This window comes from Antechinus flavipes, chromosome 2 (assembly GCF_016432865.1).
Source record: "Antechinus flavipes isolate AdamAnt ecotype Samford, QLD, Australia chromosome 2, AdamAnt_v2, whole genome shotgun sequence".
NCBI classification, from domain to species: domain Eukaryota; kingdom Metazoa; phylum Chordata; class Mammalia; order Dasyuromorphia; family Dasyuridae; genus Antechinus; species Antechinus flavipes.
Genome location: NC_067399.1, coordinates 492,463,718 through 492,481,546, shown reverse-complemented (window position 1 = coordinate 492,481,546; position 17,829 = coordinate 492,463,718). Strand labels below are relative to the sequence as shown.

General features: G+C 34.4%; 1 protein-coding gene across 1 annotated transcript in view; it reads left to right on the top strand.

The window, feature by feature from the left end:
- Window positions 1-9,607: 9,607 nt before the first annotated feature.
- The window catches only part of LOC127546835 (liver carboxylesterase 1-like), a 50,763-nt gene continuing 42,541 nt past the window's right edge, over window positions 9,608-17,829 (top strand). The window contains exons 1-5 of the mRNA XM_051973768.1: window positions 9,608-9,696; window positions 10,927-11,131; window positions 12,108-12,237; window positions 14,508-14,641; window positions 17,300-17,453. Coding sequence (XP_051829728.1) covers window positions 9,618-9,696; window positions 10,927-11,131; window positions 12,108-12,237; window positions 14,508-14,641; window positions 17,300-17,453 — 702 coding nt within the window. The 5' untranslated portion in view covers window positions 9,608-9,617. The remainder of the gene's footprint in view (window positions 9,697-10,926; window positions 11,132-12,107; window positions 12,238-14,507; window positions 14,642-17,299; window positions 17,454-17,829) is intronic.

Below are 17,829 nucleotides of genomic sequence, written 5' to 3'. Positions count from 1 at the left end.
CAAATTGTTAGGTTTATATGATGAATACTCCAAGTATACCTTTAAAAAATACTTTTATTAACTACATCAAATGTTTCCCAAGTACATATACAATTTTTAACATTTTTTTTAAGTTTTAAATTTTAAATTCTCTCCCTTCTTCCTGCCATTCCCTCTTCCTCAAGAAATCAAGCAATCTTATATCAGTTATAAATGTGAAGTCATGGAAAACCTATTTTCATATTTGCCAAGTTGCAAAAGAAAATACCAGCAAAGATAAAACAAGAAAGGCAGAGAAAGGTTAAAAATATGTTTTAATCTGCATTCAGAATTTGTTCCCCCACTACCTTTTTTAATTCCTTCAATTTTTTTCTCTTCTCTTATTGTTATAATTTTTAACACAATATTGAATGATTATATATACTTACTTCATCCCTAGGAAGGCTTCAGATTTTTCCATGTTATAGATAATTCTTGCTCTTGATTTGTTTTAGATAGATACTATTAAATGTTTTAAGAAAGGCTCCACTTAATTAATGAAAAAAATGCAAATGAAAATGGTCCAGCTATACAATACCTAAAACTATATTATAAAGCAGTGGTCATCAAAGTCATCTGGAACTGGCTAAGAAATAGAATAGTTATCAGTAAAATAGGTTATGCTCATAAGACACAAAAGTCAATGGCTATAGTAATTTAGTGGTTATTAAACCCAAAGACTACAGCTTCTGGGATAAGAACTCACTATTTTACAAAAATTGATGGGAAAATTGGAAAATAGTGTGGCAAAAATTAGGCATTGACTAACACCTAACACTTTATACCAAGATAAAGCCATGGATTTAGGATTTAGACATAAAGGGTGATATTACAAACAAATAATGGAGAACAAAAGGAAGTCTCCTTCTAAGATCTGTGGAAAAGGAAGGAATTTGTTAACAAAGAAGAAGAACTAGAGAACACTGTGAAATGCAAAATGGTTCATTTTGATCAAATTAAAAAGTTTTTTGTAAAAACCAATACAGCAGAGATTAGAAGTAAAGAAGAAAATGGGCTGGGGAGGGGAAGGATTTTACATCCAAGGTTTCTGAAAAAGATCTCATTTCTAAAATATATAGAGAATTGACTCAAATTTATAAGAATACAAGCCATTCTCCAATTGATAAATGGTTAAAGGATATGAACAGAAATTTTTCAAATGAAAAAATTAAAGCCATTTCTACACATATGAAAAAAATGCTCTAAATCTCTACTGATTAGAGAAATGCAAATTAAGACAACTCTGAGGCACCTTCACATCTGTCAGATTGGATAAAATGACAGGAAAGGATAATGAAAAATATTAGAGGGAATGTGGAAAAACTGGGACATTAATTATTTGGTGGAATTGTGAAGTGATCCAACCATTCTGGAGAACAATTCAGAAATGTGCCCAAAGGCATTAAATTGAGCAGACCATCTAATCCAACAGTATCTCTACTGGGTCTGTGTCCCAAAGAGATCATAAAAAAAGAAAAAAGAACTCATATGTGGAAAAATGTAGTGGCAAGGAATTGGAAACTAAGTGAATACCCATCCATTGGTTGGTTAAGTTATGATATATTAATGTAATGGAATATTATTGTTCTATTAAAAATTGATCAGTAAAGTAATTTCAGAAAGGCCTGGAGAGACTTACATGAACTGATGCTAAGTGAAGTGAGTATAACCAAGAGAACATTGTACAAAACAACAGTAAGATTATGCAGTGATCAGCTGTGATGGACTTGACTTTTTTCAACAATGAGGTGATTCAGGCCATTTACAATGGTCTAGTGATAGAGAGAGCTATCTGTATCCAGAAAGAGAACTATGGGGACTGTATATGGAGCACAACATAGTTTTTTCACCTTTTTTGGTTGTTACTGTTTGCTTGCTAGTTTTTTTTTTTTTTCATATTTTCTTCTTTTGATCTGATTTGTCTTGTGTAGCATGATAAATATGGAAATAAGTTTAGAAGAATTACACATGTTTAAATTATTTTGGATTAATTGTATCTAGGAAAGGGAGAAAGTGGGAAGGGGGAGAACAATTTGGAACACAAAGTTTTGCAAGGATGGATATTGAAAACTATCTTTGCATGTATTTTGAAAAATAGAAGGCTATTATTTTTTAAAATCCCATATTTTCTGGACTAAAATCCATTGTGGAATTTTAGTCCGTGAGTTCCTATCTGGTTCTTTGGTTGATGGTTATCCTTAATGCTTGAAGAAGACCAAAATGATATCACTATGTTAAAATCAAGTTCATGTGTCTAACTGTGGCTGATCAGACCAATATGAACTGGGAATGATGTAATGTAGGTCAAACATAAATAGTCCATTTAAACATTTGGGGTAGATTCTCTGACTTTGTACATCCTGTATTTCTTCTGAACTACTTCAAGTCTGCTTTGTTCATAGATTATAACATGTTCTTTGATGAGGGCATACCATGCTTAGTAGTCCTGTGCCAGTGTCTTTTATGTCATGCAATCAATAATAAACTTCTTAAGACACACCTTGAAATTGTCCTTATATTACTTTTTTTCTGACCACCATTGGAGCCTTGTGTGAGTTTTTTATTGAAATAGTTTTTTGTTTTTTTTTTGCAAGCATACATTTGTCCTTTGTATAATATGGTCAATCCAATAGAGTTATGCTCTCTGCAATAGAATTTGAATGCTTGAAAGTTTAGTTTGAGACACAACTGCAGTATCTGCATCTTCTCCTACCAGGTAATCTTCAGAATCTTCCTAAAACAATTCAAATGCAAACACTTCAGTTTCCTGGCATGACACTGGTTTCATAGGCATACAATAATGAGCTCAGCCCAACGTTTTGTAGAACTGGAGTTTAGTAGTCAGTCTAATACTTTTCTTTGGAGCTTTCTATAACTCTATGTCTCTGGAACGCTAAGTGTTAATCTCATTATCAATTTGTATATCCTTGAAAAGTAAATTGCCAAGGTAAGTGAACTAACATATCCACAACATTCAAAAATTCTCCATTTGCTGGAACTAATGATTCTGCATATGGATGGTGTGACACTGATTAATGGGAGTGCCTGTGTTTTCTTGTTGTTAATTATTAAGCCCAAATTAATACAAGTAGGGAACCTATCTGTACTTTTTTTGGATCTCAACTTCGGAGGCTGCATAGAATGCACAACTATCTATGAACAATAAAATCATGCACCAACACTCCCTCCAATTTGGTTTTATCCCTCTTCAAGTTGAAGAGTTTACATCAGTGCAGTAGCTGACATTGATACCATGTTTGTCTTCATTGAAGGCATTTAAAAACATGGCTGAAAACACCCTGCTAAAAAGCACAGGAGCAAGAACCCAGTCTTGTTTCACTCTGTTCATGACAAGAAAGGACCAAGAGCATTCATTGTCCACTGCCAGAGCATGAGCTTGTCTGCTATCATGAAATTAACATATGATATTGATGAACTTTTCTGAGCAACCAAATTTTAAGATAATTTTCCATAAGACCTCACAACTGACAGTATCAAAGGCCTTGGTCATATCTACAAATGTGTGCAGACCATCTTCCAAATGTAGGATCAGTCTATTCAGGAACACTCTGGCAATAATCTTGCCTGTAATGATTAAGAGAGAGATTCCCCCATGATTGTACTTAGACAATTTCTTTTCTTCACCTTTATAGAAATAGGTAGTGAAGACATCCTTGAACTCCTGGGGCATAACTTTTTTCATATAATCTGGAAAATTTCAGTCAACCTTTGTATGAACAATGGACAGTCCAATGGAGTTATGCTCTCTGCAATAGAATTTGAATGCTTGAAACTTTACTTTGAGAAACAACTGCAGTATCTGCATCTTCTTTTGCCACATAATCTTCAGAATCTTCCTAAAACAATTCAGATGGAAGCACTTCAGTTTCCTGGCATGATCAGCAGTTTCAACAGTGACTGATGATGAGATGTTGATGTTGAGAACACTATGGAAATGTTCAGCCCATTTCTCTAGGAATCATATCCTTAATACTAATCAATGTGGCTCCATCAGCACTGAGTAGTTGAGAGATTGATAATTCTTTGGGGAGTTATTTTACCATAGGGCTGCCACTTTTGTTGAAAAGGAATATGCAGCTTGGAGAGGATAAATCTATGATCAGTCTAGCACTTTGCACCATATATTGCCTTCATTATACTCACATCCTGTCTCTTTTCCTCACTATCACATAGTTGGTTAAATACCAATATTTGTTTGAGGGTGAATCCATGGAGTTTTATTGTATTTAGTTAAATGAAATCCAGTGTTATTGATGAGAAGGTCATGAGATGCACAAGTCTTTAGTAGTAAGTGACCATTGTTGCTGTTTCCAAGTTCATTCCTTCTAAGGATTCCCTGCCATGTCGGATAGGTTCAGCCTACTTTGGCAATAAAACCACCTAGAATTATAAATTTATCCTCTTTTGTCACATTGGTAATAAGGGTCAAAGGTCTTCTTAAAATTTTTCTTTGACCTCATCATGGGTTGATCATGGTGGGAATATGAGCACTGACAATGGTACCATAATGTTTTCTTGCAAGTGGCAATTGCATTGTCGTAATCCTGTCATTCACGCCTTTATTTATAGGCATCCAAACTTTTTGACCAGATTAATTTTGATTGTAAAACATATGCCAGCTTCATGGAACTCTCCTTCACTGTGGCGACTCTAGAAAAATGTGTATCCAGCTACAACATCAGCAAGCTGAGCCTTCATTTGCCAGCTTTGTTTTACTTATAGCTGCTTTTTGGATATGATGCTTGTGAAGTTCTCTCACAATAAGAATTGTTTATATTTTATATGGTTTCTATAAGTTTGCACACATTCCATGAATGAAACTTTCTTTGCAGAAGTTTCTGTACTTTTTTTGTTTCAACCACTAGTTGGGATCCCCATCTGATATAGTAATTGGAATTACTACTGATATAGTAATCCATCCATTCAGCATGGATAAGCAGATATTTTTAGAGCACTTTTTCAGCCCCTTACTCACATCATTATTAATGGACAACAATTCTGGAAAGCAATCTGGAATTATTAAATAAAATTATTAAATTAACAAAAACTCATCACACTAATTTAATTTTTGAATCCAAACAAATCAAATATAGTTGGATAATCACTATTAGCAACAATTTAAAATCTCAATTTTTACAAGTACCATTAATAACCAGGATTTCAAGTTTAAGGGCCATTGTTATCATAAGCTTATGCTTTAACTTTTCATAATTAACTCATGTTTAAAATACTGATGGCAAGACTACAACTGTTGGTACATAATTGTCAACAACATATTGATTGTATGACATGTAAATTAAACTATAGTACCTTTTGATAGTACACTTATATAAATCCTTTTTCATTTTAAGAGATTTATATAACCTTGAAGCAGTCTTCCCTAATGACGTTATGGTTTTTTTCACTAGCTCTTCAATAGTAGAGAAAATTATTGTACTTTATGATCTACAATAAAAATTTGCGTCATTGTCAAGTGGTGAAAAATGATTTGCATTTGAAGTATCCTTTGATTTATATCATAATAATTTCTTGATTTGAAGTATCTACTTTTATTTAAACTTATATATTCATTAGAATTACATGAAAAAAAGATAGATTAAGGGCTGTAATTTTCTGGACTTGAGGTATAAGTTTTTCTCTATTTCCTTAGAAATCACTCAAACATTAAGTTCATTTCTTCTGTTTTGTTAATTTAATGTATCATTCATAGGAAAAATATTATATTTTACTTATTCTTCAATTGCTTCCTGATTCTTAAAAAAAAAAAAAAAAAGCTTGTCTCTCTTTCTGAGAGCACTTGGGAATTCATTTGCAATCTGAGAGTTCCAATGTAGGGCTTATAAAAGTATTTGTTTGGTTTCTTCACTTTAATTGTGTAAAAACAATAAGAAAAATAATACTAAATAAATTTGAATGTTACTTACATTCTTTTGAAGACTGAAGTGACCTAAAATTTTTCCTTTTATGCTGTCTAATTCTTAAAAATTACATTTCCATTGTGCAATAAAATTTACATTTCTTTAAAGTAAAACTTTAAGTATACCATATTTTTTCTCTTTCTTCTCTAATATTTATTTTTCTCAGTCACATCTAAAACACTTTTTAATATTTGCTTTCAAAACTTTAACATCCAGAAGATTCTTTTCCCTCCTTCCTTCCCTCCCAACCCATTAAGAAGGTACATGTAAATTTTTGCCAAACATTTATATAAAAGTCATGTTGTGAAAGAAAACAGATTTCTCCCCTCAAAAAAAAAAAATCCTAAGGAAAAATAAAGTTAAAAAAAAGTAGAAGGGGAAAAGGAGAAAAAAAGAGGGATTGAAAAACGGCAGGGCAGTTTGAGGGAGGTTGTGGTCAGAAACAAAACACTGGTGAAAAGGGAAAGAATGAAAGGAGAGAGAAAAATATAATGGGAAAATTAGTATGGTGGGAAATACAGAGTTAGTAATCTTAACTGTGATCGGGAATGTGATAAACTTTCCCATAAAATGAAAATGATAGTAGAGTGTATTAAATGCCAGAATCCTATACTGTGTTGTTTACAAGAAACATAATTATAAGTTAAGGAGGTGAATAGAATTTTAGAAAAGTTAAGTATCATAAACATTTGAAGAAATAGTGTTAGAAAGGAATATATCTTTTTTCTCAGTGGTATATGGCACCTACACAAAAATTTACCACGTATTAGGACATAAAAACCTCACAATCAAATGCAGAAAGGCAGAAATAGTAAATATATCCATTTCAGATCATGATGCAATCAAAATTACATGTAATAAAGAGCCATGGAAAAATAGACAAAAAATTAATTGGTAACTAAATAAGCTAATTCTAAAGAATGAGTGGGGTAAAAAATCAACCCCAAGGTATCTTGTGAGGTATCAGCAATAAAAATTTATACTCCTTTGGGGATGTAAGCATATGACCCCATATGTAGACAGAGTGGACGAATAGAAAGGAAGAAAAAAAGGAGGGAAGGAAAGAAAGAGGAAACGAAGGAAAGGAGGAAGGAAGGAAGGAAAGTGCTAAAATGCCCAAATTGAACTTTTGCCTGAAGAAGGCCTTCTCTTCCAGTCTTAAAGACTTACCCTTTCTGAGAAAGACAAAAGAAAATTAAATCAGACCTAGAAGAGTGGAGGTTAACCTAAATAAACCAATAAAATGGAAGTTTACCTAAATTATTCCCAACAAAATCGAGGATTACCTTTGCACTGGGAAATTTGAGCTTGAAGCCAAATGTGGACTCCAGCATCTAGGACAATCCCCTTAAATGAACTTTTCTGAAAGGAATCCCAGGGGCCTGGTCTTCACTCAAGTGTTGTTAGGGCTACCAATTAAGCTCTACTATTTTAGATTTATCATTATAAAATCATCCATTCATTGTATAGATAAAAATACCAGAGAGATTAAGCTACTTGCCTAGAATCACACAAGTGGTTAATAGCAGAGGTAGTATTCAAATTCAAGTATCTTAAGTGGTGAATCATGTTTACAGTCAAGTAAGCATTAAATATGTATTATATAATATCCATTTCAAGAGGAATAGAATATTTGGAACTTGGAGTGTAATGCTGGAGAAACTGAGCAAGACAGAGATTAGGGACCAATTCAATAGTTTATTAAATAGAGAGATATACTGGAACCAAATGGATCTTGGTCCCAGGGCTGGACGAGAGTATCCTCTCAAAAAGTCCAGCCATTAAGTATCAGTGGCCTTATAGGATAACAAGGACAATGACATAATGGGGGAGGTACCTGGATGGGGATGACCTAATGGAGGGGGGAGGCCCCTAGCATGACTTTTATCTCATCAAACATTAAGAGGGAAAGGTTATAACCTGAGGCAGAATAACTAAATAGGACAATGGGGAAAATAGGTCAGGACATCAAAAGGGAACTTTGGCACAACAGGAGGATCAAGAAAGTTCTTCTGTAGGAGGAAAACAGATCTGTGAGGAAGTGGGGAATAAGACTGGAGACTATTATTCTTCCCATTATCTTTCCTGTGGGCAGTAGAGTGCTCTGTAAAAATACATAGACTACTACTACCTGAGGAATGCAGGACTATGGGGAAAGATCTGGTGAGACCCAAGATTCTTGGGTTCAGCAGACACGATGAGAAAGGCAGAAATTATAGAAAGGGGAGATGGAATTGCCCCCCCTCCCCACTCTTCATCACTTCTAATCTACTTTACAATTTCCCCTTAAATTGACTTTGTATTGAGGTAGAAGATATAATGCCAGAGAAACTGAGCAAGACAGAGATTAGAGACCAATTCAATAGTTTATTAAATGGAGAGATATACTGGGACCAATGGATCCATGTTTGGTCCTAGGGCTGGAGGAGACTATCATCTCAAAGAGTCCAGCACTAAGTATCACAGAGCAAGCTTTTTAATAAGATAACAAGAACAATGACATAATGGGAGAGGTCCCTGGGATAACACAATGGAGGGAGGTTACTAATATTCTAATGACATCTAAAATGGATAAACCTTTATCCAGTCAAACATTAAGAAGGGGTGTCCTAAAGATATAAAACCTTTATCTTATCAACCATTTAAGAGGGAATGATTATAGCCTGGGGTTTTGGGGCAGAGCAACCGAGGTAGACCTTTATCTCATCAAAGATTAAGAGGGAAAGGTTATAACCTGAGGCAGAATAACTAAATAGGACAATTAGGAAAACTAGGTCAGGAATCAAAAGGGAACTTTGGCACAACAAAGAAAGGTTTGATTCAAGTAGAGACCTGAATTAAAATCTAAATGCTGGTAGTTTAGTCATAAGTAAATGATTTTATTTCCCTAAAAGGCAGTTCCATCACCTATAAAACGGTTGTAATAATATTTCTTCTGTCATAGAGTGGTGTGATGTGAAAAGTGGTTTACAAATCTTGCAGTACTAGAGAAAAATGAATGACTTCTATTACGCTATCATTATTTCTATTGATTTTCCAAATTGAGTCTGTCTTTTATCAATAAACTTTAGCTTTCTTTAGGTTTGGCACTTCCTTTTTTCTTTCCTTTCTATCTAGCCATATAATATATACTCGGTGCACTGTCAGAACTTAGTGTTCCTTGATAAGTCCTAGATTCTTTCTCTAAAGAATTCAGATTTGTAATGTTTTTTGCACCAATGAGAAAAAATATATAATAAGAAATTGGGTGAGTTCTTCAAGGATACCCAGTAAAGTGAGGAATGGGAGTGTCAGTCAATTCAGAATACCATAATTTGCCCAATGGCTATCATCTCACCACATTGTGTGTCCTGGAAGGAAGGACAAAATTCAACTTGCTTTTAGAATGAAATTGCACCTTTAATATCCCAGTTTACTGATATGGGTATTAGTTTTGTAATAGAATGTTTAATGATTAGAGTTCTGCAAAGGAGAGTTAACTGTAGGTGGAGTCTAAAGACATTAAATCTTCTTCTTATCAGGAAAGAGAATAATTCTTCTTTTGTTTTTGCTTGACTTGGTTTTCTCTGATTCAGTCCTAGAGTGAATCACTCAACCAATCTACAAAGAGCATTGAAGTAAAGTCATGCCTTAAATACAGGTCAGATCCCTATACTCAACATGTGGAAACGAACTGCTCTCAACAAAATGTGGCTGATTTCTTTGCTTATCTGCTCCTTTATTGCATTCACACTTCAGGGTAAGATTTTTTTTTTCTCTTTCAGAAACAAACAAACAAATGATTAACAACAAAAAATAATAGAAAAACCTAATCATAAAAATACTAAGAGATTTTGGTAGTATCTCAGCTAAGAAAGTAAGCAGGACCTGGTTAATCTTTTTGGAAAAAAATTTTTTTATTATGAATTAAGATAATAATTATTAATGCATCTAGCATAAGAAATAAAGTGGGCAAATGGGAGGGGAAATCTTTGTATTGTATTTATATATACACATAAAAACAAAAACTTTTCCATGATAATGGTCAAAGAAGACATAAAAATTTCTCAAAAGAATGAAAATTATTAACAATATGAAGGAAGACTCCAAATAAATGAAATCAAAACAAACTGCCAATGAACAAAGATGATAAAATATTGGAATAATCAAGGAGAATTTGTGAGAAGATAGAATCAGTATAGACATTTTGAAAAGCAAATTTTTCAAAGAAAGTATGTAAAATGTCTATATTCCATTTACCCAGCAATTTCACTACTAGGTTGCTGGTTCTATAAAGATGAAAGGACTATGGGATCCTATTCATATTCCTATTTCCATATTTTCAGAATTTTTTGATGTATTATTTGGTTTTATTGATTTATTTTTCTTTTTTTTTTTTACATTTCATTTAAAATAATTGTTACATGAGATGACGGGTAGGAAATAAAAGAAGGATACTGGTAAAATTGTTGATGATATCAAAATAGGAGGTCAATAAAAATTCATTTTGAAAAAGGGAAACATTTAGAGATGTATTTCTTTGAGCAAGCTACTTTTATGTCCCTCAGTTTTCTTGTTTATAAAATTAGGATAATATTACTATTTATATTGTTCATTTCTAATAAGCAAATTTTTATGTAAACAAAAGAGTCCTATAGAAATGTGATTTACTATTATTATTATATCTGTGGAGTATTTTTATTTCCATTCTCTCATTTTATATTTAAAATAATCCTCTAGGGAGCTATTATTTCTTCCTACTTATAATTCCTTCCAAGGTATGGAATAGAGGTAGATAGACACACATACCCAAAAATTCTGATTTGAAGAAAATCAAAATTGAAAGAGGGCTTAAAGATTATTTAGTATTATTCCTCATTTTCTAGGAGAGAAAACTGAGGCCTATAGGGAATTCTTATCCAATGTTTTTTCTTTTCTGCCATGTTGTTCCTTAAATGAAATCACCTTTCCTTCTTTTAATGTTGCACAGGGTCACAGTCCTCAGCACCTGTAGTGGATACTGAATATGGAAAAGTCCAAGGCAAACAATTGCTAATGAAAGGATTTGACAAACCTGCCAATGTTTTCCTGGGAGTCCCCTTTGCTAAAGCCCCACTTGGAACCCTCAGATTTGCTCCACCTCAGCCCCCTGAACCCTGGGACTATATAAAGAGCACTACTACATACCCACCCAAGTAAGTCATTAGTCTTTAAGTTTTGTTCTGGAGAGGGGAAGTAGAGAAAATCATCATTTCTTAATTAAGATAATTATCTTCTAATGTTTTTATTTATTTATTTATTTTGTTATTCCAAATCCTCAAATCATTCCAATTCTTTATTTTGCCTCTCTTCTCCTCTCCCTCAGAAACAGCATTGTTTTTCTCATTCTTCAGGCACCCCTTGAAGCTATATCAGATTGGAAAGGAACATCTCAGATTTGGACAGTCAAATAATAATGAGCTACAAAATAATGCATTTTCCTTGAAAAATTTTAGCTACCCTGAACAAATAAAAGACCTGCTACAGAACCCGCATTAAATAGAAGATTCTCTAGTGCTGTTAGGAAAAAAAAACTCTAGATTCCCAGTTTTGCATTTGGCTGTCCCAGAAGGAATGCCAATATTTCACAAATCAAAATAATTCCCATAGGTCTCACTATAATTCTCCCCCACTTTTTTCATCCTATTTTTTCCTGAGAACAACAAGAAGTTTATTCATACAGAGTCATAACTGAAACAAGATCCAAAGATCATCTATTCCCATTTCCTAGAGGAACAAACTAAGGCTCATAGGGAAGAAATGACATGCCAAACAGAAAGCAGGTAGAACGTCTTATAATTTCAAGAAAAAAAGAAAGTCATTGAAAGTCATTTGTCAATTCTCCCCTAGAAGGTGAAGGAGAGGCTCTGAAGGACAGCAGGACTGGGATAGAGGAGTGAACCTGAGCTGGAATCCCGAATATGTTACTCACTTAACATCTATGTGACATTGGCCAGTCATTTCCTTTCCTGGGTCTCAGTTTAACCATTTAAGTAAAATGAATGTGTTTGAACAGGTGATCTCTAAGAGCCCCACCAGCTCCAAAACTCTGAGCAGTGAATCTGTGGCCCCAAATATGTTTTCTTGAAATGCTCTTTTAAAAAAGTTAATTTCTTGTATTTCATCGCACAGGTGTGCCCAGAATTCAGTCATATTTAACTTTTTTGAGAAGATGAATGATCTGTCCTTGAAAAATTCAGAAGACTGCTTGTATCTGAATGTTTACACCTCAGCTGATCTGGCATCAAAGACTAAGTTACCTGTAAGGAGTTTAGACTTTAAGTTGTTTTTTACTTTGAATTTGTTGGGTTGTAGCAACTTTTTGTATCTATAGCAGATGAGGAAAGGCAGAAATAATTTTACCTCCTTTCTTAATTATTTCTTCCCTCTTATTGGTCATTTACTTCTTTAATTCCTTTCTTTCCTATTTCCCCGTTGGGTAAGATTTCTCTCTGTTTCTCTGTGTCTCTGTGTCTGTCTCTGTCTGCTCTGTCTCTCTGTCTCGGCTATCTCCTCTCCCTTTCTCTATGTCTCTATCTTCAAGCATTGTCTGCCTTCCCCCAGTAAAAACTTGTTCTTATGTGCCTCTTATCTTCCTTTTACTTCCTCCTTCTCTCATTTACCTTTCTTATTTGTCTAATTTTTTTTTTTTTTAGAAATTATCCTAATTGCCCTAACATAAATAACTCAAACTCCTGACCTCTATCTATGGGGACCTCTCTGCAATACATAATTATATAGTTCTTATGAAGTCGATTCACCATCTTTTGAATTAGGAATATAAACAGCTGGGACAGCTAGATGACACATTGGATAGAGCACTGGTCGTGGAATCAGGAAGACCTGAGTTCAAATCTGATCTCAGATACTTAACATTTACTAACTATATAATCCCAGGTTTATATAAAAAATAAACTTTGTATTTATTCCCTTATAATTTCTCCCTCATGTTTTCCTTTTTAGGCTTCCCTTAATTCTTATGTTTGAATGTCAAATTTTCTATTCAGTTCTGCTCTTTTCATCAGGCATACTTGAAAGTCTGTTTCATCATATGTTCATTTTTTCCCTCTGAACACTTAGACATCATTTTGCTAGAAGGTTTTCTCACTTGGGATATGAGCTCATTTGCTTTAAGAATACTGTTTTCTAAGACCTCCACAGTTTTAGTTGCTAAATCTTGTATGATCCAGATTGTATTTGAATTGTATTTGAATAGTTTCTCTCTGCTTTTGTGATTTTCTATTTGATCTTGGAGCACTAGAATTTGGCTACAATATTCCTGGGAGTTTTTATTTGGGATCTCTGTCAGAAAATAATCAATGGATTCTCTAATTTCTATTTTGTCACTTGTTTCTAAGATATTAGGGATAGTTTTTTATTATAATTTCTAGAATATGATTTCTAGATTTTTAAAAAAATTATAACTTTTAGGTTCATTTTTTATCATTTTTCTGCTTTGGATTTATTGCCTTTGTTTCTTGGACTTATTTGCCCAATTTCAATTTTTAAGGAATTATTTTCTTCTTTGGTATTTGGCTAATTTCTTTTCTATTTGGATAATTTTGTTTTTTAGGAAGTTATTTTCATCAATAAAATTTTGTACCTCTTCTATTAATATGTTCTTTCTTTTTTCACAATTTCCTTGAATTACTTTCACTTCCAAGTTTTTCCTTTCATTTTCTTAGTGTAGTTTACTCATTTCCTTAGTGTATTTTGTGAGAGTTCAGTTTTATTCACCTGGGTAGGCAGGGGCAATGACTGTATCAAAGTTCTGGATTTTTTATCCTGCTGTTTTCACAGATAGTTCTAGGGGTGGTCTGCAAAATTTTTGATTTTTCCCGTGTCATGAAATCTGGGGAGATCAGGGAAGAGATGTGGTCATTGATCTGTTGTTCTGTACTCTGGTTCCTTACCCATCTAGCTGTACCACAAGGCACTCCTCTCAGCCCTGGAACTATGACCCAGAGGTAGGAAATAAATGGTAGAATTGCCCAACAATGTCCAGTCCTGTTCCTAGTGCCAACATAGAGACTTCCTGCATTTTCTTTCTGACCAGTTGCCCAATATCCTTACTATTTTTAGGTGATAAGAGTTCCCAAAAAATCTGCAGCCTCAAAGCTCATAGCTGGTATTATTTATGTACTATATAAAAAAGGCAAGTCCCCTTCTGCCTTCTTATGTTATTTGAGTGGGGAAAATACCTCAGTTCAACCTTTTGTTGGCTAAGCCACTCCAGAATTCAAATTGACAGGCTATTTTGAAGCTGTTTGGAGGGGTATGTTGGAAGAATAGCTGGAAAGCTCCATCTCGGCTGCTTCATGTAAACTCCCAAGAACGTTATCATCATTAGGGCAGTTAGAGAGTCCATAAAGACAGATGCACAGGTGTTAGTCTAGTATCTGGAGAGAATTAGAGCCTGTAGGTTTTGATACTTCCAAGATGGTATGACATTGGGGAACGTTTTGGTCACCATGCTCTTGGTCCATGCTTTTGTCCTCACCTCTAACCAATAAACTTTTCTTTCATTCCCAGGTGATGGTATGGATCCATGGAGGGGCTTTTTTGGGGGGTGATGCTTCAATTCTTGATGGGACGTACCTCTCAGCTTTGGAGAATGTTGTGGTGGTGGCTATTCAGTACCGTCTGGGAATCTTCGGATTCTATAGGTAACACCTAAAGAATGGGAATTTATTGATGCAATGTAGCCCATGGTGCTTCTAATTCTGAAATTTTATAATTTCTGTGGCACTTATTTTAATTGTCACTAAAAGTACACATTTAATTAGGTAAGCTTGGAAGACGACATTTTTCTTTCTTTTTTTCCCCTTAGACATATATGTGTGTTTATTGTATTTTTTCCATTGTGATTTTTTTTTTGGGGGGGGGGCTGAGGCAATTGGGGTTGAGTCATTTGCCCAGGGTCACACATCTAGGAAGTTTTAAGTACCTGAGGTCAGATTTGAACTCAAGTCTTCCTGACTTCAGGACTGGTGCTCTATCCATTGCACCACTTAGCCACTCCTTCCATTATGATCTTTGGGTTCACAGATTGTGCCAAGTAAGATACTTGATGCACTATGTACATATAACAAATATAGCCAATATTATTGCAAGCTTATAGTAGACCATCTGTTTTCTAGGGGGTGTAAATTCTTCTCAGACTAGTTTAGTAAGCATGCATTGAACATGTTTTATATTAGCTTATTCAGTGAATATTTGTTGAGTATCTTCTATGTGCAAACTGTTCGATTCAATGAAGCATTTATTAAGTGTATAATATGTGTTCAATTCAGGAATTATAGGTGGAATATGAAAATATGCATTGTGTTCATATTGTTTCTAAAGAACATATAATCTAATGGAGGAAAGCTAAATATAGGATAAAAATGAGAGAACTATAAGTTCCAAGGGGCACTGCAGGTAAAGTTTCTATGATTAAATGAAAGGGGGAAAGATTACTCTCACCTGAGAGAGAAGGGGATCAGGGAATGATTTTGGAGGAGGTAGTATCTGAGTTAGGCCTTGAAGGAAAGATGGATTTTAATTTTAAAAAATGAGTTAATTATGTATTAGTAAAGTCTTGAAGACAAGAAGTTAAGATGAGAAAATAGTGCAGATAAGTCTGTTTATAACATAGAGTATATGAAGAGGATTAATTTTAGGGAAGACTAGCCACAAATAAGCTGAGTCAGATTGTAGAGAACCTCCAGTTCCAGGGTTGGGAATTTCTTTGAAAAAATGGAAACGCTGAAGGTTTTGTTTTTGTTGTTGTTGTTATTGTTGTTGTTGCTGTTTGCTAGGAGAGTGACATGACCCTAAGGGTATATTAGGAAGTTACACAGTCAGAAATGTCGATGATGAACTAGAAAGATGATAGATATTAGCCAAGTAAACTACATACATATATAATAAGTTTTAAATAATTTGAATGCTGTTGAAATAAAATTTTTGGCAGTTCCTTGAAGAGGAGAAAGAGTTCAAGTGTAGATTTAACATTAAAAAAGTCTGTGGCTAAGTTGGGTATTAATAAAGCAATTTTTTTTTTTTTTTTTTTTTGCAAAATACCAAATGAGGATTACAAGTGCTAAGGATTCTTATCTAGTGAATTTTAGGGGAGGAACAATTACCACTGGTCTATTGCTGAGACAATTGGGATTAAGTGACTTGCCCAGGATCACATACCTAGGAAGTGTTAAGTGTCTGAGACCAGATTTGAACTCAGATCCTTCTGACTTCAGGCCTGGTGCTCTATCCACCGCACCACCTAGATGCCCCCTATTATTTTTATTTATTTATTTTTGCTGAGGCAATTGGGGTTAAGTGATTTGGCCAGGGTCACACAGCTAGTAAGTTTTAAGTGTCTTGAGACCAGATTTGAACTCTGATCCTCCTGACTTCAGAATTGGTGCTCTATCCACTGCGCCACCTAGCTGCCCCAATAGTTATTTGGATAGGCAGATAGAATGGAAAAAACATTGTAGTTAAGAGAAGAACGTGAGTAAAAGGCACTAGCATGTATCAGTGAGACAGCAAAGAGATGGGCACCAAAAATAAGGATTTCCTCAAGGCCAATTGGGAATGAAGATCAATAATATTGATCAAGTTGCCTGAAGAGTTGGTAAATCCAGGAAATTGACAAAAGAACATTTAAAAACCTGATTCCTACCCTCATCAAATTATATGTAAAAGAGAAAACAGGACCCACTTACAGACTTAATAGTAAAGTGGTAAATTGACCAGCATCTAGGTGGCATAAAGGCTTAACCTGGAGTGAGAAAGATTGATTTTCATTGCTTCAAATCAGATACTTCTGTGTAATCCTAAGCAAGTCATTTAACTTTGTCCCTGTTTGCTCATCTGCAAAAAAAAAAAAAAAAAAAAAAAAAAAAAAGAGCTAGAGAAGGAAATTGTAAATTACTCCTATATCACTGCCAAGAAAATTCCAAATGGGGTCATGAAAAGTCAGACATGACTGAAAGATGACTGAAAAACAACAAAAGTGAGAAGTTTAGCCTTATTCCATATGTCCTACTGGTTTTTGAACCATGGTTCTTTTTATAAGGTTTAAGCTTAACAACATGTTAAGTATTGTTGCTATTGCCATTTTATAAATTTGGAAGCTGGCCCAGAAAGATCAAGTGACTTATTCATGATCTTAATTTGTGTATCTCAGGCTGCATTTGAATCTGAGAATCTCCTGATTATTAGTCAACCTTTGTACTACATCTCACTTCTTCCCATTTCCTTTCTTGGTTCTGTAACACTAATAATCAGTAACTTTCCAACCATTCCATCTTCCTCCTCCTTTCTTCTCTCCTTTGTAGCACTGGAGATGAACATGCCCGTGGGAACTGGGGTTACCTAGACCAAGTGGCTGCACTCCAGTGGGTCCAGAAAAACATTGCCAGCTTTGGAGGAGACCCAAACTCAGTGACCATCTTTGGCGTGTCGGCAGGAGGTATCAGTGTTTCAGCACTGGTAAGTTTTCATGATTCCATGCTTGGATTGAGGAGGCTTCCAGCAATAGCTATTTGCACAAAGTACAAGTCTCAACCACATGTAGATGCTGTTGGTGTTGATGGCTTGCTGCTTTGGCTCTTCCATAGGACCATGTATGGATTCTAGTCAGTGAGTTTCTTTCCTAATAGGGTAATGAATTAAAGAGGGCAAGTATATAATCTAGCAAAGCCCTAAGACTAATTGTAAAAGTTTAACAGTGAAGGTTTGTGGAATGGAGAGTTGATTTAGTTTTGTAATGTGCTATTTCTTTCATAATAATAATGATAATAAATTTCCTCATAGCTACTCTATAGTTACATAATAAAAGCATTTTTGTTCACATTTGTACTGATGA